The sequence below is a fragment of the Cydia splendana genome, chromosome 22 (assembly GCF_910591565.1).
Source record: "Cydia splendana chromosome 22, ilCydSple1.2, whole genome shotgun sequence".
Taxonomy (NCBI): Eukaryota; Metazoa; Arthropoda; class Insecta; order Lepidoptera; family Tortricidae; genus Cydia; species Cydia splendana.
Window position 1 is genome coordinate 1,319,748 of NC_085981.1, and position 26,046 is coordinate 1,345,793.

Genomic DNA, 26,046 nt, shown 5'->3' on the forward strand with positions numbered 1-26,046 from the left:
GCTCAAAGAGAGGTAAACGTTTAAACTGTCAAAAAGTTGTTGACTGTCATGGTTGTATTTACTTGTGAGCGCTCAACGTGTCACAAATATGTTAACAGTCGCTATTCATTAATTTCTACACTTACAACAAGTCATTGATACCTTAGCTGTCAAAAAACCACTGGTATCTAAGCGGTCAACGTGTCAAATATATCTGAACAATATGGAAAAATAGACTTTAAAGCATTCAAGTATGGTCGAATATTGAATGAAAGATAGCCATGCTTATTTCAGGTAAAGCGTTTTGACAATCATCGAAAGCAGTACAGTCTTGTCATCACATACATCTATCTCACGTTTTGCCCTTCAACCATTTGACAGGGGCCTCTCGGTCAACTTACTGCAAACTATTTCTTTTAGCAGAATCGTCAAAACGAATGACACATAGCGAAAGCTAACTGAAGCCGAATTTAGAGCCAATTGTCAAGGCACGTTGTGGTCTCAGTAACGGGCGTTTGCTTTTCAAAGCAGAGACCGCGGGTTCAAATCTCAGTCGTACGCACCTTGAGATTACAGCTTTTTATTTATTTTTTGGGTTTCATTTCTATTATTAATTTGTGTCTTCTGGTTTTATGTTAATTTCGCATTAGTTTATATATTTTTAGGGTTCCGTACCCGAAGGGTAAAACGGGACCCTATTACTAAGACTTCGCTGTCCGTCCGTCCGTCCGTCCGTCCGTCCGTCCGTCCGTCCGTCTGTCTGTCACCAGGCTGTATCTCACGAACCGTGATAGCTAGACAGTTGAAATTTTCACAGATGATGTATTTCTGTTGCCGCTATAACAACAAATACTAAAAACAGAATAAAATAAAGATTTAAATGGGGCTCCCATACAACAAACGTGATTTTTGACCAAAGTTAAGCAACGTCGGGAGTGGTCAGTACTTGGATGGGTGACCGTTTTTTTTTGCTTTTTTTTTTGTTTTTTTTTTATATGGTACGGAACCCTTCGTGCGCGAGTCCGACTCGCACTTGCCCAATTTTTTTGAAGATATGTCACATGTAGTGTAGGTATGTACCTACGACTTTATAACAGGACGTTGTAGGATTGAACCCGCAGTGGGCGTTCCTTAGATTACTCCTGTGCGGAATGCCATTTGATATTTACTGCTAGGTTATACTAACAATAAGTTCAAAGATATATATATAACTCCGTATACTCTATCCTCTCTGCTGAGTTGTAAAAACAAAATTCGTCATTCCTATGGTCAACAGTTAGATTACGTATATGCATGGCAGTGATGTTTTTATCGCATACCTGCATCTATAGAAGAGGAGGCACCATTCTTGCGGATCATGAGTCCAACCAACAAAATAAAGAGAGGAGTTATAGTTGGATATGTTTTAACACCTTTACTGCCCGTGCTCCTCACGTGGGGCCACGGCCAGCCTCTATTACAAAGCCATAAGGTTTACATGTCAGATTGGGACAGTGAACGTGTTACGTTTTAATTTAATTATTTTCTCCTCCATTATTTGATCGATTCGGGGGTTCGGGGCATCGTATTTTAGTACTATACAGGATGGCCCATTTAAATCGGTCAGTATGGGAAAATCTAAAACTATAAGACATACACCGATCTCTTCTTAGGAACCATGTCATCGATTTTAGTAACAAGAAAAACTGCATTCATACATTTAAAAAAAAATTATGTAAAATGTATTGAAAAACATGGTGGTCTTTTCGAAAACTTACTAAAATAAATTAAAGGATATGGATACAATCCATTTTATTCATTTCAGACATCACGTTTCATAGTAACATTTACTGCTTAAGACCTACACAATCGATATCTAAATATAAATAGTCTTAGTTTTATTTTTCAAAACGTTCGGGGTTCGATTCCCGAGCTGAGTACACATATACACTAAGACTATTTATATTTAGATATCGATTGTGTAGGTCTTAAGCAGTAAATGTTACTATGAAACGTGATGTCTGAAATGAATAAAATGGATTGTATCCATATCCTTTAATTTATTTTAGTAAGTTTTCGAAAAGACCACCATTTTTTTCAATACATTTTACATAATTTTTTTTTAAATGTATGAATGCAGTTTTTCTTGTTACTAAAATCGATGACATGGTTCCTAAGAAGAGATCGGTGTATAATATCTTATAGTTTCAGATTTTCCCATACTGGCCGATCTAAATGGGCCACCCTGTATAGTATATTGTAGTACAATAAGCGGGCTAAATAAATATATTAACATATATAATATGCTCTACGGTTTGGAAGAATAGACTAGACAAAAAAATTCAAAATCGCTCTCCTTCTTGATGCGATTGGCAAATCATATTACTTTTAAGCAACCGGGTTTTTTAACCTAATTAGACCCCGCTGAATTCGAATTTGCTGGTTGCTCGATCGAAATCGTAACCGGAAGTGAGATATTTGACATTAAAGGTCCCTTTTTTTAGTTTTTCGTAAATAACTCTTAACACTTTCGCAACCAGGCAAAATTTCAAACAATACCCCAGAAACCGACAGTACTCGCTAGTCGGGCAACGACGTGCAACTCAATGCCGCACGCCGCGAACCCGCTAGTCGGGCAAGCGGCGGACGCTCAGGGCTGTGCCAAGTAACTTTCGTATAAGTACGTGGATAACATTAAATCAGCTGTCTCATCTGTTTAGGCTCCCCGTTTTGTTCTTCTCCTAATTCTAACTCCTATTGATACATACCCGTGTATGCAATTTCACGTAACCAACTGATAAGAATTTTTATTTTGTAATCGCATTAGGTAAAGTAAATAAAAATACAAAGTGAAGTAATAAAATATAATAATCAACTGTACCAACTTTTCGACCACATAATAATCAGAAGACTTACAATTTTTTCTGTTAGTGGCAGTGGCAGCCCTGAGGTAGTGAAGATGCAATGCTTGCCCGCCTGTCGGGCACTTCGGCGTCGCGTGTAGGTTTATAGCTCTTGCCCGACTAGCGGGTATGCCGCCATCTGAGTAAAGTTTACGAGTGCCCGAGAGTCGGGTACGCGGTGTCGAATGTGTTAAACGGTGGCGCATAGCAAAATATGTTGTATTACAGGGCTCTCCAAACTCCGGTCCGCGGTTCCAATCCGGCCCGCCGACAGCGGTCCAATCCGGCCCGCGGGAGCCAGGCTCCAGGTCTTCACAGCCCTAACAGCAGCAACAGATAACCCCCCTCCCCCCCCACGGCGCCAAATTATAATTAACTTTCCCCCTTTAAAACCTGATTAAATATTGATCGTAGCGAAAACGTGTACAGAATCTTTTTTGTGGACAATTTTATGTTTAATATTTATGTATAATATTGTTTTGCAACGGGCCACCGTTTACGAGTTATTTACGAAAAACTAAAAATAACTGACCTGTGAACTGATTGTAATTAACTTTGTTCCTTTAAGTAATATCGCTTTAAATATTTATCCTAGAGAAAAGTGTTCAAGATGTTTTTTGGAGGAAATTTTATGTAGATAATTTATTCTTAAAAACCTAGTTTGCTATGGGACACCGTTTGTTACGAGTTATTTACAAAAAACTAAAACGGGATTTTAAAATTGATTATAATTAACTTATCCGCTGCTTTGTCTTTTTAAATATTGATCCTAGCGAAAAGTGTTCTACATATTTCTTGTAGGAAATTTTATGTTTATTATTTATGTATAAGATTTTTTTTGCTATGAGTCATACTTTTCAAATTATTAACGAATAAATAAAAACAAGGAAACTTAGAATTTATTATAATTAACTTTTCCTCTTTATTATTTTTTAAATATAGATCCCTGCAAAAACTTTACTGAATCTTTTTTGTACAAAATTTTGTGTAGATTATTATCGTTTGGATATTGGCCACCGTTTATGAGTTATTTACGAAAAACTAAAAAAGGTACCTTAGAAGTGATTATAATTAAATTTCCCGCGTTAATATCTCTTTGAATATTGATCCTAGCGAAAAAATGTACTGAATCTTTCTTGTAGGCAATTTTATGCAGATTACTTATGTAATAGAACATTTTTTGCTATGCGCCACCGTTTAAGAGTTATTTACGAAAAACTAAAAAAAGGGACCTTTAATGTCAAATATCTCACTTGCGGTCAAGATTTCGATCGAGCAACCGGCAAATTCGGATTCAGCGGGGTTTAATTAGGTTAAAAAAACTCGGTTGCCAAAAAGTAATATGCTTTGCCAGTCGAAATCGATTTTATGAAAAATATGACCAGTCTAGAACGGCCGCCTATGACAGTTAAAATAAAAAACCGATCATTCTCGTAGAATCTACTTATTTATTGTCTAAGTTTGACACTTGACGATAAAATACTTCTTTAAGAAAGGAGGTGTCAATTCGTAGCTGCTACAGTATTTTTTTAAAAATTAAACAGATAAAATGTTGATGCTTAGTTACCATTGAAATAACAACTGCTTAGCAATTGGTGGCACCCTGGCTGGTGACGTACGTGATTGGCAGTGCGTGTAGGTGTTAATGACAGCAGCTTGAATTTGAGTGCTTAGTTACTAACCGTTATTGTCATTGTGATTAAATAAGGGTGTATGTGTTAAAGAAAAACTCAGAAGTTAAGATATATGTGACGAACTGAAAGCCTACGTGAAAATGACAACTTAGATGTCCTTATTTTTGTGACGATTGAAGTGTATGTTTTCTTGGACACCTTGCCCGCTCAGGTATATCTGCTGCTGACTGTACAGTCACATATTCACTTCCAACAGTTTGATTATTATCGTATATAACCGTGTTATTTTGTGATCAGGAAGCGTTATCCCGGCACGAGTTGCTCCCGGCGCTGTTCTCGGCGCTGACGGCCCTGGCCCGGGCGTGTTCGGGCGCGGCGCGCACGCGCTGCCTGGCGGCCGCCGCGCAGCTGTACCAGGCCGCGCCGCCCGCCTCCGCGCCTGCCGCACCACACTTGCTGCAGGTATGGCTATACCCTGGCGACCCTGGCGATCATAGATCACCCTTTTTAGGTAGCACGGTGGCACATATCACGGCGTTGGCAAAAAAACATGCGGCCCGCCTGATGTTAAGCACCACAGTCTATGGGCGCTTATAACTCTAGTGGAGTTTACGCACATTGCCAATCCGCCTCAACTACAAAACGGAGGATGTAGACGACTCGCGGCTACAACTTTATAAAGAAACACATGCTTAAAATGAGAGAATAATCGAATCCCTATCTTATAGAAAAATAATAAAATTAATAAGTAATAGTGTATAATTAATTATAACGTAGACTCCTTAACTCAAAAAATCTTTTTATTTAAGATTAGTAGTTAAGATTGTAAATATGCATGCTTTTTTTTTTTATGAAATAAACAGATTAAATTTTAATTTTTTTTTTTTTAACTCAGATGCCCCCGTATTTTAGTTGGCAACCGCTTTTTTCAATTGCGTCCACGTTCACGTATGTCAATTAAAAATTTCCTCAAATATTTAGTTCTAGAAATGAGCCGTTGTAATATAAAACGATGTAGCAACTCATTAATCCTCTTTGCGTATTTTACAAGTGATGACATTTTTGGCAACCCTATACTGTTAACCGTATACATAAAGTTGTTATTTACACGCAGGCTCTCCACGCAGCAGTAAAAAAGTCGATAGCAGACAAGAGAAGACAGACCATCGACACGCCAGACGACACGCCGCAGATTTCCACACTATTATTACAAGTAAGTTGTAATTATTCACTTGGACAAAGTAAGAATATACCTATACATATTTGTATTTATTTCAAGCCCATGCAATTTCGAACTATCGTTATACAATGGCTGTTCTTATGCAACTAAAACCATAATTATTTATTACCATTGGCATTTTTTTTTACTACAATAGGCGTCATACAGAAAGAGCTGCCTCGCGAGAAAAAAGCGACACGAAAAAAAACGCTCGATAATGCCTTGACGAGACACTTCTTTGCTAACAGCTGCTTCGCTTGAAATTTTCCTCGCAAGTTGGCTCGATCTGTGTGAAATAATAGTACTAGCGGTTGACCAAAATCAGCTGCAAATGGTGTTAAAGGTATGAAAATCTGTACGATTAATCTTTAGGCCATTTGAATCAATTTGACCCATAGCACCAAAAAAAGAAAACAAACGGAAAGGAGTTATGACGTCATCTTTTTTTTGTATTGAAAATAAAAAAAAATATTTCAGAAACCTATCGTGTGTAGTATTAAATGAAAGGGCATTTTGAGCCGGTTCTAAATATATATCACATTATTATATTTCCGCCACTTGCATTCAATTAAAATAAAAATAATTTTCAAACATACCAAGTTTGGGCTCCTCCAGATACGAAACCGTTGCATTATTTTTTGTAAAATATACCTCAAGTAATACCCAATATCCTCATATCTAACCCCAAGAAATTAATTTCGAAAATATTTAGTTTTAGTATTTTTCTTTAATTTTTTATTATTACAAATTGTGATCTATCAATCTATCAATGAAACGGCCTCCTAGCCTAGTCAATAGTGACCCTGCCTATGAAGCAAGAGGTCCCAGGTTCGAATCCTGGTAAGGGCATTTATTTATGTGTTATTCATCTCATCATCATCACACAAATAAATGCCCTTACCAGGGCTTGTATATATGTATGTGTATATGGGCATTTATTTGTGTGATGATGATGATGATGATGATTGAATGCAAGTGACGGAAATATAATAATGTGATATATATTTAGAACCGGCTCAAAACGCCCCTTCATTTAATACCACACACGATGGGTTTCTGAACATTTTTTTAAAATTTTCCATACAAAAAAAAGATGACGTCATAACTCTTTTCCGTTTATTTTATTTTTTTGGTGCTACGGGTCAAATTGATTCAAATGGTCTAAAGATTAATCGTGCCGATTTCCATACCTTTAACACCATTTGCAGCTGATTCCCGAATTTCAGGCTGTACCGCTATCGCTATAATGTGAATCCGTCTAATCAAGTAAAGAAACGTCTGATCTCTCTGCATACAATAGTGTGATAACTATTTATCAAATTTGTAGGTGTTAGCAACGGGCCTACCGCTAGCGAGGGAACAACCAGACGTATACGAAGAATTCTGGGAGACGCTGCCTGGTGTTTTAGAAACTTTCATGTTTGAAGCGCCGTAAGTATATATATAACACATACAGTACTCATCATTCTAATTTCTCACTAAATCTGTGTTAATGAGAGTTTTTACATCTTCAAAATAATGTCTTGTACAAAGTTATTCATATTCATATTCAATTCTTTATTGCAGATAACAGATGATCCATATTAAATTAAAATAATTAAAATTACGTACACAATAATAAAACAATAAATAGGTACACTTAAAAATGATTAAAATAATAAAATTAAAAATTAAAGTATTCAGTCTTACACAAAAAATAAAAATAAAAGGTACATTTTGGAATTACAAACACAAAATAAATAATAATAATAGTTAAAATTCAGTCAATTATTTACATGCAAACTATTCCAGTGTTTCGCTATGGGGGAGTCCAAACAGCTAGCGATCACACTCAGAATTCCGTTGTTACTCCCACGCACACGGCGCATGATGGAGGCGACTCGCTTTCGAACAATGGCATGGAAGCCGTCTACTCGCATTTCCGCAAACATGCCCGATGCGCTGCAGCACCTGGGCAGTCCCAACAGCATCCTGAGCGTGTTATTATATTGCACCCTTAAGGCACTGACTGCCCGCTGAGCGCTGAGTGATAGTTCACCCACAGGCAGCACGAATAAAAAGACTGGCAAAACGCCTTAAACAAAGTATTTTTAACTTCATTACTGCATCGCGCAAACCTGCGGGCCAACATATTCCCCCGAACAGCCAGCGCCCTACGCTCCCTCTCAATGTCCAGGTCATCCGAGAGACACTCCGTGACCCAGTGACCCAAGTACTTAAATTTAGCGGTTATGAGCGTACAAATTTCCCAAATAAAATAAAACGAAATCTATTTTATGTAACCTGTTATTTTGTGTTTAGCGGCACCGGCACGGACGGGTGCGCGCGGGCACTGGTGGGCGTGATCCGCGACGAGATCCTGCGCGGCGCGCCCCGCGTGCCGGCGCGGCACGTGCGCGCCGCGCTCGCGCTGGTCCGCGCCGGCTCGCTGCACACGCAGCCGCCGCCGCCTCGTAAGTAATGTTACTTGTGATCCGCGACGAGATCCTGCGCGGCGCGCCCCGCGTGCCGGCGCGGCACGTGCGCGCCGCGCTCGCGCTGGTCCGCGCCGGCTCGCTGCACACGCAGCCGCCGCCGCCTCGTAAGTAATGTTACTTGTGATCCGCGACGAGATCCTGCGCGGCGCGCCCCGCGTGCCGGCGCGGCACGTGCGCGCCGCGCTCGCGCTGGTCCGCGCCGGCTCGCTGCACACGCAGCCGCCGCCGCCTCGTAAGTAATGTTACTTGTGATCCGCGACGAGATCCTGCGCGGCGCGCCCCGCGTGCCGGCGCGGCACGTGCGCGCCGCGCTCGCGCTGGTCCGCGCCGGCTCGCTGCACACGCAGCCGCCGCCGCCTCGTAAGTAATGTTACTTGTGATCCGCGACGAGATCCTGCGCGGCGCGCCCCGCGTGCCGGCGCGGCACGTGCGCGCCGCGCTCGCGCTGGTCCGCGCCGGCTCGCTGCACACGCAGCCGCCGCCGCCTCGTAAGTAATGTTACTTGTGATCCGCGACGAGATCCTGCGCGGCGCGCCCCGCGTGCCGGCGCGGCACGTGCGCGCCGCGCTCGCGCTGGTCCGCGCCGGCTCGCTGCACACGCAGCCGCCGCCGCCTCGTAAGTAATGTTACTTGTGATCCGCGACGAGATCCTGCGCGGCGCGCCCCGCGTGCCGGCGCGGCACGTGCGCGCCGCGCTCGCGCTGGTCCGCGCCGGCTCGCTGCACACGCAGCCGCCGCCGCCTCGTAAGTAATGTTACTTGTGATCCGCGACGAGATCCTGCGCGGCGCGCCCCGCGTGCCGGCGCGGCACGTGCGCGCCGCGCTCGCGCTGGTCCGCGCCGGCTCGCTGCACACGCAGCCGCCGCCGCCTCGTAAGTAATGTTACTTGTGATCCGCGACGAGATCCTGCGCGGCACGTGCGCGCCGCGCTCGCGCTGGTCCGCGCCGGCTCGCTGCACACGCAGCCGCCGCCGCCTCGTAAGTAATGTTACTTGTGATCCGCGACGAGATCCTGCGCGGCGCGCCCCGCGTGCCGGCGCGGCACGTGCGCGCCGCGCTCGCGCTGGTCCGCGCCGGCTCGCTGCACACGCAGCCGCCGCCGCCTCGTAAGTAATGTTACTTGTGATCCGCGACGAGATCCTGCGCGGCACGTGCGCGCCGCGCTCGCGCTGGTCCGCGCCGGCTCGCTGCACACGCAGCCGCCGCCGCCTCGTAAGTAATGTTACTTGTGATCCGCGACGAGATCCTGCGCGGCGCGCCCCGCGTGCCGGCGCGGCACGTGCGCGCCGCGCTCGCGCTGGTCCGCGCCGGCTCGCTGCACACGCAGCCGCCGCCGCCTCGTAAGTAATGTTACTTGTGATCCGCGACGAGATCCTGCGCGGCGCGCCCCGCGTGCCGGCGCGGCACGTGCGCGCCGCGCTCGCGCTGGTCCGCGCCGGCTCGCTGCACACGCAGCCGCCGCCGCCTCGTAAGTAATGTTACTTGCGATCCGCGGTGAGATCCCGCGAGGCATGTCCGCGTTGCCTTGGCGTTGGTCCGCTCGGTACGAACACGCAGCCCCCGCCACCTCGTGAGCAATGACAGGGTCTCCACTCCTCCTCTCGCCATGTGATGTAGAACCTTTAGGAAACTACTTACAATTCGTTTATTAAGATTAGAAAAGACTGTATTCGGTAATTTCTATAAAACATATTATAAAACTGGCTACGTAACATATTATATTCTTAAGCATATTTACATAATTTATTTTTATTTTATTGATATTGGAAACAATTAACTTCTTGCTATATTATCCTGATATGGCCGAAAGAAATAAAAACCTGGGCGAATAAATCTACAGTAATTCTTTTAATCCTAAAACAAGGGTATATATAGTTTAGAAAGCCTTATTATGATTTTAAATAACATGAGACAAGTTGTAATTGCGGGTCCCATGAAACAAGTATGGCCGATAAAGCACACACAAGCAAGTGAAGCAAGAGCACCGATGGCATGGAAGTAATATGCACGTATGAAATGGATCGATCGTCAGTGTACTAAGTCATTGGATGCCGTCCATTTGGATGAATCCATTGTAATGGCATCCATTTGGAAGGCTCGACAGTGGCCTGCTTAAGGTTTAGCTTGTGAAAAAGAATTATAAACTGGGTGATGTATTACCGCAGAGAACGAATTGGAGCTCCGTGAGAGAGAAGAGTTCGCGCGCGCGTGTTTCGAGACGCTGCTGCAGTTCTCCATGCTTGAAGACGTCGCGTTGTCTGGTGTCGAAGGTAAATATTGTTTTCACATCACCTATTCGAAAAAGGGCTTTTTCTTCCCCGCTAGGACGGATGAAAGTGGCACTTTTCTTCCCTGCTAGGAGGGATCAAAGTTGTACTTTCTGTTCTAGGACACGATTTTTTCTTTCTTGCATACTATTTTTTTTTTTTTGGTCAAATAATACATATTTTGGAACATAACAATTTCGTCATAGTTGATGTGAAAAGCAGTAGGTATGTGTCACACGGTATCGAAATTATTTCGTCTTGGGCATTAACACTTGAATCCCTCATTACTCTGAGGATTTTACTTTAGATTCTATTGTAGAATCCATCGCTTCATTCAGGATTCAATGTATGCCCTTGACGGAAATATATCATTTTGATCCCTTGTAACACAACTACTATAGTTTCACTAGGAGCGTACTCCACCATCTTAAGACGAAAGTGTACGACCGCTCCGAAACCATCTTTCCATACAAATGTAGTCAGTGTTTTCCTCTCTGGATATTAACATTATTGAAAATATTTTTACACAATTTGATGTATATTGACCATAGCTATTCGTTTGATTTTTAATTTTTAATTATGATAGGAGTTAGGGGCATTTACAAAGTACAGCCTGGCAAAAAAGAGTAGAAATTAAAAAGTGGCAACACAACATTTGAAAGGGACGACACTACACTTTTTAATTTCTACTCTTTTTTTGCCAGGCTGTATGGCAATTATTTTTCGCTCCTAACTTTAATAACCAGCAAAATATCGAAAAAAGTCAAACGAAGGGGCATAACTATTATTAATACTGACCACCCGCGGTAATATACATCAATTGGTGTAAAAATATCTTTCGTAATGTTAATATCCAGAGAGGAAAATTAGGACTACGTCGTCGTCCCTTTTCCTCCTAAAGGCCGACAACTCACTTACAACCCCTCTGGTGTCGCGGGTATCTATGGGCGACAGTAATCGCTTACCATCAGGCAATTCGTCTGCTCGTTTGCCTCCATAAAAAAAGATCTGCAGTTTTGTTATTTACTAGTTTTTAGATGCAGGAAAACTTCTAGACGAAACTGGACTCAAACTGAATTGGATCAAATTTAAATAAATCTTTTGCTAAAAAAACTGTCGACCAATATTAACAAACATTCATGTTTCAGACGAGCAAGACCCACTGGCGATAGCGGCGTTACTCGATAGGTTTCAAGAAGTCATATCAAAATACTCAAGGGACGAAGACAACAGCGAACCTCTACCTAGGTTAGTCATACAACACTGCTATACTACGCCTGTTAGAGTACTTGCTAACTCTAACATTTACTTGATGAATATCTTGATAGTAATTTGGAACACGAAAGACGATTTCTTAAGATAAACTTATATTATATAAAACTAAATGCTGATGGGACAAACGAATTGCAATGTTTATATAATAATATGATGCATGTGCAATTTACTTGTATAACGCCCAAAGAGAATTTAGTATAGAGGCGGATTGTCAAAGAAAATTTTATAGTCGCAGTATATTTACTGCCATCTTTCGACTCAGCATTAAAACTTTTAGAACGCCATTTTTCGATCCATGTTCTTTCACTGATATGTGTTAAATTTGTTAAATATCAAAAGGTATCGCCATCTATACGAGTATAGGCCCAAGGTGTGACGCCATCGCTCGAAAATTCAGCCTCTATTTTAAATTCTCTTTGCTACGGCTAAATTTTGTCATTCAGGCACCAAAAGTGATATTGAATTAAGACTTAAGGTAGAAGTACTAGTGCTCGACGCTGCACTAGTATTCGACATGGGCACTTTACGTCAAAGTAATATAGGTTAAATATGAATAGGTTAAGATTTTTCTGTATTCAAATTTAATCCTTGTCACTTTGACATAAAGTGCCGAATACTAGTGCAGCGTCGAGCACTAGTACTTTTACCTTACATTGTATTTATTTCTTCTAGGCACCAACTATCCGAGATCTCATTCGTGCTAAAAGCGGTAGCGACGTTAGCGGAGTCAATGCAGCAAGCGCCGCGGAACAAAGTCGATCCCCAGGCCTGGCAGAAGCTCATAGGTAAGTTTATTGGCGTTCCAGTTTCATTTATTTTATACACTAGTTTTTGCCCGCATAAAGCCGCGTAAAAGTCCATTAACTGCTCTCTTTTTCCATTCAAGGTACATTAGTTATCGTAGTCATTTTCAAACCATATTTTGACCCATTAGAAATAAAATGCATAACTTATTAGTGTCGCACAGCGAAATGCTATACATGGAAGTATTCTGTCCGCTCAATTATGACCCAACGCAAACTACCCCGCGATAGGCGGTACTTACAAACTGCTCGATTGGCAATCTCAGTACCACCGAGATGACAGTCAGTGACAAATGGCTAAATTGATTTATAAAAACAACGTTTTTTTTTGTAATTAAAAATATATTCATGTGTCGTGAAGTGGTGCAGAAGTTATTTTAGTTCATACCAAGGACCGTGGAATCACTTTTCACTTGTAGTAAACAGATAACTTCAGTAGAATTTGGAAAAAACATGACGATTTGTTTTCAATACTACCGTGCTAAGCTAAAACGTAACAACTGCATACGACTTTCATAACAACATACGACTTTTTAAATTGCGAGGATAATAGGGATGGTGTTATGTTAAATGAAGTAGACTATTTTATTAACTTGTGTTTGGTTTAGGTATTTTCTATATAATTATAAATGTAGTAATAAATTCCTTCTTACAGATTTGTATTTTCCTTTTTTGTTTCATGAGATGGAGCTATAAAAAAACTACCTAGTTATTTCAAATTAATAATCAAATTTGGTATTGTCATTTTACATTACTTTCCATTCAGATTCCCACAAGATGCTATTCGCAGAGAACTATGGAAAAAAGCTGTCCCATTAGAGAGACATGAAATTGAGTGGATGCCTGGCAAGATATCTAGAATATGTTCTATTCATGAGATATAACCCGTGAGATAATCATACCCGGTCTCCTATATGTAGATACATTTTTCCTATCATGCTTTCACTGAATTAATTTAACAAATACACACATTATCTGAACATATTGATCATTTGAATCCACCCTCTACTGTCACATATATGTAGGTTCTCTCTCAAGCCATTTCCGTCAGTAGAAAAGAGCGGCAAACATATTAACTCACATTATAGACGGGTCTAACGCGAATTATATTCAATTACCTTGATTTACCGACGTAAATCAGTTTCGTTTCGTATAATGTGAGTTAATATGTATTCAAAACGCGAAAGTTTAAAATATTATAAGAGCGGCAAATTTAGAAAATGTAAGCGCGCGAACGGCTGTGGTCCTATAAAAAAATTTAATTTTGCACCTTTTTCTACTGACAAACTTGCTTGACCGGCTATATACATATTTATTCTGAACTGAAAGTGGGGATTTATTGTGACCGCCTGTTCAAATATTTTTGACCCGATTCGTGTACCCATGTAAATTTTGCAGACTGTATAGCCAGTCCGATTTCTAAGATCAAGTTCGCCATACATTTACTATGGCGTACTTGATCTTAGAAAAACGGACAGACTATACCTGAACGTGACTTCGCACTGCCATGCAGATTGATAATAAAATATACAAAATACTTATTATAGCGGAATACATTTATACAACAATGATATATTTACTTATGTTGAGTTAGTCTGTCATGTCATAACAACATTTTAACTAGTTATCTTTTAATCTGCATTAAATTATTATACGTGAATTATTTGACTGGTTCTTCACTGTATGGCATAAACCTATCCCTGTCCAAGTCATATTCTAATCAAATATGAACCGCGAACTCTCAGCGGCCAGTACGTACAGCAAGAAGGTTATTAGCGGATTAATGTCGCTGATTGGTAGTTATTGACATTATATGCATTTCATCTACACTTAGCTATGTACCATTAGTGTAATAAAGATGACTCTTATTTTGTTTACGAGCTTTGATTACAGGCTCTGTAAACGCGTCGTCTTATTTGAATGTAGGCGTAATTGTGTATGTGTGCTAATTTGGCCCAAGAATTGGAACGGTAATGTTCCTAAAGGCGGTATCCATGGTTATATATGATCGCAGGTGTCGCACATTTTCCACGATGGCATAGGTTTCTAATGTAAACAGGGTTTTAATACAAAAATTATCCTCCATTACAGTATATGTACAGTATTTCATTAATATTGTGGACATTAAATTTCGACCTTAAGCCGTCTTCGAATGTGTTATAGAAGTTTATTCAGTTGTGTAGCATCGCAAAAGTACGGTGTAATACTCGCGCAAAGCGGAGCTTGTGCTTGAATGACTTTCGAAATAAATGGTACTACTTTCAGCACGTTCGAACTGTAGACATCTCTATGTAATATGATTTTGTGACGTTGTGCAGGTTTATACCCCTCGCTGGTGTCGCTGGCGTGCGGCGGCCGCGCGGCGGCGGCCCGCGGAGCGCTGCGCGAGGCGCTGCAGCAGTTCGGCGCCCTGCTCGCCGCGCCGCTCTAGCGCCGGACTGTCTATACTATACACATCTAGGTAAAATTTTAGAGTAGTTTGTACTGCATTTAACTTGTACTGTGATATTTGAGATGTGCAATAAAGAGTACATATGTATGTCATGTTAATAGAGTATTAACTAATATAAAATACTTAACCCAATTATTTCCTTAACAGAAAACATCACATGATGACACCGGCGCGTCCACACATTCCCGTACGCGACGAATCGTGAGGCCAGGGCTCCCCCAGTACTGTTAGTATGAAGGCTAGGCCTGTGTATAAAATACTCCTCAATCAGATTTGGAAGGCTGTAGTTTTGGATTCTTACGAGAATATTCGTTGCGGTGTGCTCAACGCTTATTCGTAAAGTAGACCTAATTGCGGTCACAAGGTTTGAGGTCTCTGTGGCGTTAGTGGAAAGAGGTACGGTCAAGGAATTTAATTTTAGTACCATTGCGTACCTTGTCACAGTGACAATAGTATGAGGTCTCTAGCGACTTTCAGAAATCAGAAATAAGAAATTATTTATTTCCATTGATACAGTATGGGGATGTTACAATATGGTGTTACAGATCATGTACCTAGCTTGCATGCAAGCGTGCAAATTCATCATTATAATCATAAATTTAAATAAATATAAAATGTCAAATTGAAATAATTGAAAAAATAACAAAATATTAACACAATAGGCATGTCACAATACAATTAATAACTAAATATCACAAATTTGAATATTGCTGGTATTCGAGATATGACTTTACGCTGTAAAAACGACGCTCTGAGAGCCAGTTTGTCAAACTGCGTTTAAAAGCGTTTCCCTCTAGCAGCTTTAGTTCCTCCGGGAGATTATTATATATAATAATGCACATATTAAAAACATTTTTCTTGTATATCATCTTGCGACAACGAGGGTGGTATAAACGGTTCATAACGTTAACCCTGGTTCGCCTTTCAAGGACTTCGCCGCGTCTTTAAAGTACGAGTTATGTGATCTGACAAAATTACATATTTCTCTTAAGTATAGACACGGTAAAGGAAGGATTTTTAGTTTCTTGAAAAGGGGCACACAGCTTTCGTCCTGCCACGAATTACTGATGACCCTGACACACGTATTCATTGTCACTGTGACAACCTACGAAATGGTACTGAAATTAAAGTCTGACTGTACAAGTCCCGCGCAGCTGCGGCAGATGAAAAATTAATTCCATATACACTTGTACCTTTTTTTTATCTGAGCAGCGCGAGACTTGTAAGGTAAACGTACTGGTGCTCGACCCGGTCCCAGTACATGTCATCTTGAAACGTAAGTCATTCTCAATAGAGGTGACAGCAAGATGTCATCTATTGGGCATTAGCATGTCGAGCACTAGTACGTTTACACTACCCCTTTTCAACTAGAGCTACAGATTTTAAAATCAGCTGTTCCCAAAAATATCTTGACATGGACTATATTTTTGCCATTTGATATTTTTTTCGACAGACTGTACGCTGTAACTATTTACTACTATCTACTTCCAAATCTGATATCACGAGTGACATGAAATGTTGATTATGATTAGTAATATTTGTTTGTAAATAACTATGCACTTAACTTATGTGAAATGAGCACCGAGTTAGAAATCATCAGAATGGCAATAAATATTATTTAGACCTCATTTTGTTTATTTTGTATATTATGGACTAATTTTACATATTTTTTATTAACAGGCCAATTCCATAAAATATGCGGTAGTCATAAGAATGGAAATCAATATCTAATCGCAAATATTATTATTGGAATTTGTTTTATGGACCCGTTCTTTACAAAATAGAACTATACATTTTTTATGTATTCACAAAAGTTCTAATATTATCCGCCGAACATTTCATACTTTAAAATAAATTGTTCAAAAAATTTTAGGGTGACACAAAATACTTCTAGTGTTTTTTCCAATTCATATTAGACTTACAATTTCTGATTCCCATAAGTAATAATAGTGACTTAAATAAAATAAAAAACCAAAGGCTTGCCGTATCATTAAAAGACTAAAATAGTTCCTAAATTACTGCTTCACTTCTAGAAAAATATGTGATAACTAATTGTAGTTTATTTTGAGTCACCCTACTAGTTTCCAAAGGTAATCAAATTTTACGGAGGGCTAGTGTTTTAGCCGTATTAAATAATCGAAAAATAAAAATAGTTAGAATATGACATTTAGTTTAGCATAGCTAGATGTAGTTTTGTATTTTAATAGATGTTTTGCAGTTACCCGTTTTGCTAGTACTTCTTTATACACTATATGGCGTTATTTATAAGCATTTCTCAAATTAATAATAAACCGTTGGTAATATTTTTGTCCCTATCCATAATTTTGACATTTCGTTTGTTAAAAAGAGACAAAATTAACAGAGATTTGTAAAAGGTTGCTATGTTTTCTGAATAAATGGGAAAGCCACTATGTCAAATAAAATACTTATTAAATCCTTGTTTACTGACGTTAAATTCGCTCATTACACGCTAATCAATAAAGTTATAGGATTTATTACAATGGTTTTATGAGTTATGACAGATCAATAGAAATGTATAACAAATATATCTGAAATAGTCTTTCGAAAATTTTCACCTCACGAGGTAACACCAAGTACCTATATTTTTCGGCAATAAGCTAAAATTATTCAAATAATGTCTTATGATATAGTATTATTTATTCCAAATTATTATTTTAGCTTTAAGACCATCCTAATGGTATAAACTATCGTAATAGTTTGCCAAACACTGACATGTTGAAATAATAATATCTTTGAATTTTAGTTATTGAGACATGTCATTTTTATCGTAGAAATTAAAACTACTTGCAGTTTCTTTATAACTATAAAAAAAGGACATCTACCATAATGGCTCATTTAGACGATGCGACAACTCGCATGCGAGTTTCATTACATTGCGGGTTTTGATTGGTCGGTTGAATTGGACGTAACCAACAGTCCGCAATGTAACTAAAATCGGATGCGAGTTCGCGCGCCGTCTAAATCAGCCTTAAGAGTAATAGATTTAACGGGTCTCTAATTGCATCAAGTAAACAATGCGCTACCCCATATTAATTAAATTATCGTATAATTTGTAGCGTAGCCATAATAGCTTTATAATTATAACTCAAGTGAAATAAGCTTCCATTTGTACCAATTATTAGATTTTAATTCATGTTAAAATTGTATTATTTGTTTTTAATTTGGTAAAAACGAGACTTGGTCACAAAAATGTACCACTAAGAACGAAGCTTCAAGAAACCGCATCAAAACCGGTCTAACAGTTTTCAAGTTTATACTAAACATGTAATGTGCGATTAAATCTCGTTTTTATTCTCAGCGGCAAAATACCTTCAATTTAAAACTATCTATGCTTTTTAATTGTTATCAATACTAAAAACTTATTTAATTTAATTATTATCTGGTGTAATGAAATTGCATCACACTGTATTTTAACAGTAGGTTTTTTAATTAGCAAAGTAAATTTAAGTAAATATGAATAATCAAATGTTTGTTTTGCTGATCGTAGTTCAGGCGTTTTACAAGTGGTTTGTAATTTTATAGACATGCGTTAGAAATATGTTTTATTACAAGTAAAAAGAACAGTGTACTGTTACCATCAAATATATCGGAACGGCCAAAGTATTCATAAACATCTGAACATGATGCTTAGTTGAGTTTGTTGCTGTACACGGTTATCACACTGATGCGGACTCGCACGCTGCTCTACTGTGTGAGCGAGACAGCGCTATGCACGTGTATAGCCATGTCCCGCTCGCACACCGCATCAAATGTGAATACTGCCTTAGTACCGATTATTTTAGTACGACATGGTTCTTTATTCTTGATATCAGACTGATAGCAGTCTGATATCAAGACAAGTATAGACTTGCCGCAAAACTAAGTGGCGAGTCAGGTCATAATGCCATATCTTTCACTCTTGGTTGGTGTTAACAAGGGTAAAGGAGATAGCATTCTGATCTCAGTCGCCAGTTGGTATTGCGGCAAGTATAGTAGGAATGGCAGCGAATGGACTGTATTTATTAGAAGAGTGCAGTGCTTAGAGAGAGTTTGTGAAATTGAGCTATATTTGGTGCGTTGCTGTTATTTGAATAAATGAAATGAACTGTACATATATTTTTATTATTGTACTCTTAACTTAGGCTGCGTATCCACCAGAGGTGTGCTAGGATGGGAAGCGAGGGATGTTTTTTAAAGAATCAATCAATTAATCAATCAATCAATAATTTTATTTTGTCATCATAGGTGTAAATACATTAGTACAGGTGATAGGGTGTTTTTTCAATGCAGCAGCTATGATGTACCTTTACGGCTTACGATATTTAAAATATTGCTAAGTAATACAATTATTTACAATTAAAATATGAGTTAAATTTATTTTTCCAGTTACAAACTGGAAAAATAAAATTAAAAATTATAAATGTCTACTGACCTTAACATAGTATACCTACCTACAAACTAGTAATAAAAACTTACAATGTTCTCAGTTTAATATTCAATTAAAATTAGGAATAATTTAAGTAGGTAATAATTTAAATGTCACTACCTCATTACATACTGCTATCACACAAAAAGTCTTGAACATTATAATAACATTTTTCCAAAAGAAATTTGCGTAAACGTTGCACTCATATATGTATATAGAGAGATGGCAACGTTAAAATGTTTAGTGTTTTAAAAAGAGACTGGTGGCTTTCCACTCGTTTTAATCCGCATATTGATCTAATACAGCCATTCTCTAAGTGTGTTCCGCGGAACCCTAGGGTTCCGCGAAACCCCTGCAGGGGTTCCGCAAGAATTTAGAACACTATACTTTAGTCGCCTCGAAAAATTTTACTATGCAAAAAACACACTTCTAAAAACTATTGTTTTATTGTAGGGTTCCATCAATTATTTCGCTTTCCAAAAGGGTTCCGTCAAAAAAAAAGATTGAGAACCGCTGATCTAATACATTTCTTTTGGGCTAGGAATAATACATTCTTGTATCACAGGCGCGTTTTGCGGGCGGCGCGTGAGCGGGGCGCGCCGCTTTTACATATAAAACGCTCACGCCCCGCCCGGAAAACGCGCCTGTGTGACGGAACCTTAATACATACAACATTGAACATTCTAATCTCCCCGACGAATGGACCAACGACAGTATGCCACCGAGTGCACGAGATATTTCCAGAGAGGTCATTCACCCCGGTTAATTCCGTACAAGACGGGAGTTCATTATATGCTCGCATCAAAAAGGCCGTAAGCGACTTAGGTTTGTCTATAGAAAGGCCGTTTTACTGAGAGAGGTAGTTTATATTTCTTCCTGTTGCCGCGCCGTCCGAAATACGCGGGATGTCTGGGTCGAGGAAATATGCCAACGTTGGGATTGGTTTCTTGATAGCAGACGTTTCTTTTAAGAAATTTAAGACCTAGTTTTTATGTTGATTGGGAAATTTTGTGAAATCGTAATTTGTTTTTTTTCACGGTGTCGACAACAAGGTAGTTTACACTAAAGCGCTTCACACACCAATAATTAACGACGAGTGAAGACACAGGGATTGTATTAAGTAAGGTGTGTCACTGCCAGCGCTTTATGGGTCCTCTACACGATGGGCCAACGCCGGCCACTCCAATGGACGCAGCCATGTGGTAGAATGAGATAGCAATATCACTTGCTCCCTCTAACGCATAAATGCGTCCCTTGGAGTGGCCGGCGTTGGCCCATCGTGTAGAGGAGCCATTAGGTTAACAAACTAGATTATAGGGTAGGTAAACTATCCAGTTGTCGGGCAGTCGGGCACCTTTACCCTTATTTTTAGTGGTGTGACTTTTCAGTGCAAACATTGTGTCAAGTTGTTTTAAATAATTAGACTCCTAATAAGCATCATTTCCCAAACTATGGGTCGTGACCCATTGGTGGGTCTCGAGCGAATATTGAGTGGGACTACTTGGGAATCTATATTTTATCAATATCATTTAATGCCCCCTTTTTAAGACGGCCAAGAGGTGGGTCCCGAATTTGGCAGTAATTGTTAGGTGGGTCGGAGCCCAGTAAACTTTGGGAACCACTGCCTTGAAGTAAATTAGGGTCGGAAATTAGTAATAAATAGGCCTGTTCCTGATATTTTTTACAAACAATTATGCAATAAAAAAGAATTTATACCAACTAGATAATTAACGTATAGGCATCGGCATTAACTCATATTTTATTAATTAATGCTCATAAAAAACAAATTAAACCACAACTGGGTCAATTGAAAATACTTGAACAGAAAACCTTGTTTACTACATTGTCGTTGTCGACTTGAAGTAAAATTTATATTCGTTTAATACTACATATTAACATATGTATAAGGGAATTTAATTCATTATAAATAAGTAAGTAGTAATAAGAAAACATCGTGAGGAAACCGCGGACTAATCCCAATAATTAAAAGCCTAGTTTCCCCTCTGGATTGGAAGGTAAGATGGCAATCGCTTTTTTAAAAACTAGTAGGTACCCAGGACAATTCCTGGGATTAGTTGCCAAGCGGACCTCAGCAGCTCCCATGAGCCTTGGCAAAATGCCGGGACAATGCGAGGAAGATGATGATGATGAAATAAATAAGTTTAACATAATGTTGATTCGAGACAAATTAAGCAGTATTTCCTCAAAAATGAGGTCATTATCGACCGTATTACGGCGGTGACACTGCGGTGATGTCACCACTAACGCCGCCATATCGGGCTAGCGGGCGCTCTTGGGCTCATAACAACATTACCAATTTATACAAAGTGCTTTCGGCGAACTAAAGAAGTGGCTACACTGTTGTTAGCCATTTAATTTAATTGAAATTGTAGACATATATGGGTAGAAACTTTTTAGTAACTAACTAGGTACTTAATAAATAGGTATGAGCTTTTCTATCACTTATTCTTTAGTTAGAAATTATTGAAAGCTTGTTTGTTGGGCCTCATTCGACTTAACTGGATAAGATGTACAGTCAGTAAAAATGCGAGTGACGTCCCTCCTTGTAAAATAACAAGCTAGCTATATTAATTGTGTATCTTCAGCAAAAAATTGTACATTTATACTGATGAATGATGATACACATTATATGGTAGCATAAAATTACCCGAGTTAAAACTAACCTACCATTCCTAATTCACTCAAGAGAAATTTTCATACAAAGTAACCAGTTTACAGTTCTCTTGAGTATAAGCAGTATAATGTAACAGGGTGGATTTCAGACCAAAAAATTTCACCATACAAAAAATTATTTTTTTTCAATGTTTAATTTAACACGATTCTAGCTGGGTAAAGTAATGGGGTGTTGTATATTGAGGATATGTATGGTATTTATACAATCATTTGTGGCTTATATTTGAAGTTATCGCTTTCGGAAAATAAAAACGCAAGATGGTGATGACAACCATGGTATGGTAATGACTCTTTTATAGACGGTAATGACACTGCATGTACGGTAATGACGATTTGGGAACTAATTTACATATGTATTAAAAACGTATTAAAAAAACAAAAACTTTTTTTTATTGTAAGACTTTAGAACTTTAATAAACATTACAAATAACATGTTTTTGAACATAAGACTAGCTACATAAATTATTTTTCGAAAATTATAAAAAATACATTTTATTCATATAAATAAATATATAACAAGTATTTTTATTGTATAATTTTAAATAATTTATGTTCCGAAATAGGCAATTTATGTATTCATTTATTTTTTTGGGTCTTTTCAATGTTAAATCATATTAACAATATTGTACTCTTATTATCAGTTTAAACCCGCATCTTCTTTTATCTACTGCATAACTTGGTATTTATGTCATATTATAAAATTACTGGCTTACCAATGAGCTTAATTTTTATGATATATTACTTTTTTTTGATAGTTTGATTCATTGCACAAGTTTGTATTTTTGTTGTTTTATTAATTAACTTTAAAAATAGCTATAATGATTTAAATCCATATATATGTTGTTTAATAGCTAAACATTAATATATAATCAGTGTTTTATAAGTTGCAAGACCCCTACTTGTAATGCATGTCATAAGTTACAAAATGTTAGGTATTGGGTCCGGTGACTACCCAATGGTATAATTATTAATTGCTGTAATTATATACATCAATTAATATAATATTATCAAAAAACATAAAGCCATCACGATAGTGAGCCAGTTCCGTAGCCTATGGTCGCTTAAAACTTAATATATGTTGCTTGTTTAAATACTTTGTTTTAACACGACTAACATACAATTACAGACTCTAAGTTGCACGATTTACATTATTAGATTATAAAAAAAAAACATTTGTATGTTCTAAGTTCTAAATGACCTAAATTTTGCCTACTTCAGTCAAAATGTTAAATAAAAACTAAGCATCCTCTAGTGTGAAAAAAATAGTTATATCTTCTTCTACATTTATTCTACATTTATAAGGTAGACATTATATAGTGTTAGAAGACATAGAGAACGTTTTTCAAACATACAGCTTAATTTCATAATGAATTATAGCAAAATAACTAGAAAAGTTTCTGAGAACCGTCATCACCATACACATGAAATCATCACCGGTCGTCATTTTTTCCCGGTGATGACGGGTATGGTGTTGACGATTTGAGAGTTTCTTGTTTTTATTTCTAGAATACGAATAATAGTAGTTAATGTCTATGCTACACAATAAACTTCATGTAGTTTGCCATTCATTTCAGTAATTATTTCTAATATATCATTTGTAACTTTTTTAAACCAAAGCATAACGGTGATGATGCTCTGTTGTGACAAACTACGTTTTACAAATTTGTTCGTAATATTTCTCACGATTCAGTGATGTGACTTTATAGTGAAATCATTTTTGGCATTCTATACTAAAGTGAAAAATAGGGCAAGGACCTTTGGCGGTATTTCGTTGTTCATACACCGAGATAAGCTCACATTGACATTACCATGACGGTGTTGACGAATATTCGTGACAAAATTTTAAATATTTTTAAATGTACTTTCTCGGTGAAGGAATTATTGCATATTTTTTCATGTGTTAAACAACAACATGGAAAAGATCTAAGTAAAAGAAAAATCGCAATCGTACGATAGGTATGCTATAATTTTCACTGCAAACAAAAAGGTTCAGATTTTTCCGGTCGACGGTGATGACTTTAGACACATAAAACATTTTATATAAAAAAAACTATTAAGTTATTGGAGATGGTAATTGAAGGAACATGAAGATAATAGTTCTTAAAAACATATAAAAAAGTTGCAACTCGCACAACCTAGTAGTTTTTTTTATAAAGACCGAACCATAAGTTTTCGCTGGATTTTGAAATCCACCCAACAACTTCTTTACTCATATTATATTATGAGTCTCATAAGGCCTCACCTCACCTGTCGAATTGCAAACAGCTTTTACTACCCACCTTATCATATTGGATGTAGGCAGACCGCAAGGTTTCGTGTAGGATGGCGATCATTTGAAAGGCAGGAACACGATATGAGGAATTGGTTTGCTAAGCTAGTATTAATTTCAGTACGTGGGTAGAGTTTCTTGTCACACGACACTGGATGTATTGATTCCTTGGTTAGATAACATACTTGGAGGTGCTTGAGTGGAGTAATAGCGAAGGTGGAGCGCCGAGATTGTATTGCAAATATGTAGTTTCATTTCAGCTTAAGTAGAATCTGCTTATTTATGCGACCTGTAGGCTGTAGGGGAGATAACCAAATTCGGGAGCGTTGTTACGGGGTTAAAGCGGTCGAATGCGATACTAGGTAGTGTAAACAAGCCCTAATCTGCAAAATACCATTAGCCCGCCGAAACGCTCGCAAAAAATGCCTGTGGTATAAGAACGGTTGGCAATAAAGTGGATAAAGTACGTATGCATTTTCAGAGTAGCTTCTTTTGTTAACTGTACATATTTCGTACCACGGCTGTATATTAGCCTAAATATATAGCAGTCAACTATTATCTAATTATAGACATTAAATAGGTCTCCAACCAAGGAACCATATAATTATATTTGGGCTAATTGGAAACAGATCATACAAACCGGGTGTGGAGCATCCACAATCCACCGATGACCACGATCCTGTCATGAGGGAGCGACCACAGAGAGACATTAGGCCCTTCTCAGACTTAACTTTGCAAACCTCAATTAATTTAAATTTAGCCCTTTCTTAGACATCGGTTACACCATGGTATAATAATATACTCCGCCTGGTACTCCATTCCCGTCTTTTCTAGGTCACCTAACTGACACGGGCTTACGTCATCATGCGACAGCGCTATATGATAATATGCGATAGCGCTATATATAGCGGCCATGTTGTTGTGACGTAGCCCCGTGTCACTCTGGGAATGGAAGACCATGTTTTATTAGACTATGGGTCTCCCAAACTTTTTTACCCGAGGGCCATATTGCGCCACCGAATTTTCGCACGGGCCACGGCACAGCATTTCGGCGCCAGGAGGAGGGTGTATCTGGTTGCTGCCTTAGGGCTGAACACTTGGAGCCTGGCTCCCGCGGGCCGGGGTTTGGAGAGCCCTGGGTTACACGCTAATTCTGGCGTCAGTTCAAGTCCCTTCGAGTTTTGACTGATGGAAAATGGACACGGTTACACGATCAGTCCAGACTGATAAAATTACGACAGTCGCCGTTTGGACAACGCAACACAGTCATTTAGTCTCGTCTAATATGGTGACTTCCTATCAGTTTTGTCATTCAAAATGTGGACTGACGAATATTATCTAAAAATTTAAATTTTCATCAGTCCCATCAGTCCGCGTGTTACACGATAATTCTCCCGTCAGTCTGACCAGACTGATGGACTGAACTGACGCCAGAATTAGCGTGTAACCGATATCTTACAAACACAGATAGACCAACGATTAATTAATTTATTATTAAATAGTTAAATGAGGTTCGTAGTGTTTATGAATAATGCCTTTACTCGTGATCAATTTATCATTATTCCATTTTTTTCTAGGCCAAAAACTTATTACCTGGGTATTGTATAGCAATTTATAGGATCAATTCAATAATCGTCAATTACATAGGATGGGAATCAAACAAAGTAAA

At 38.8% G+C, this 26,046-nt stretch overlaps 1 protein-coding gene across 1 annotated transcript in view; it reads left to right on the plus strand.

Moving 5' to 3' along the window:
• The window catches only part of LOC134801585 (protein MON2 homolog), an 82,603-nt gene extending 67,606 nt beyond the window's left edge, over positions 1–14,997 (plus strand). The window contains exons 31-38 of the mRNA XM_063774202.1: positions 4,793–4,957; positions 5,610–5,708; positions 7,042–7,145; positions 8,016–8,167; positions 10,357–10,461; positions 11,607–11,706; positions 12,406–12,518; positions 14,855–14,997. Coding sequence (XP_063630272.1) covers positions 4,793–4,957; positions 5,610–5,708; positions 7,042–7,145; positions 8,016–8,167; positions 10,357–10,461; positions 11,607–11,706; positions 12,406–12,518; positions 14,855–14,967 — 951 coding nt within the window. The 3' untranslated portion in view covers positions 14,968–14,997. The remainder of the gene's footprint in view (positions 1–4,792; positions 4,958–5,609; positions 5,709–7,041; positions 7,146–8,015; positions 8,168–10,356; positions 10,462–11,606; positions 11,707–12,405; positions 12,519–14,854) is intronic.
• Positions 14,998–26,046: the final 11,049 nt, after the last annotated feature.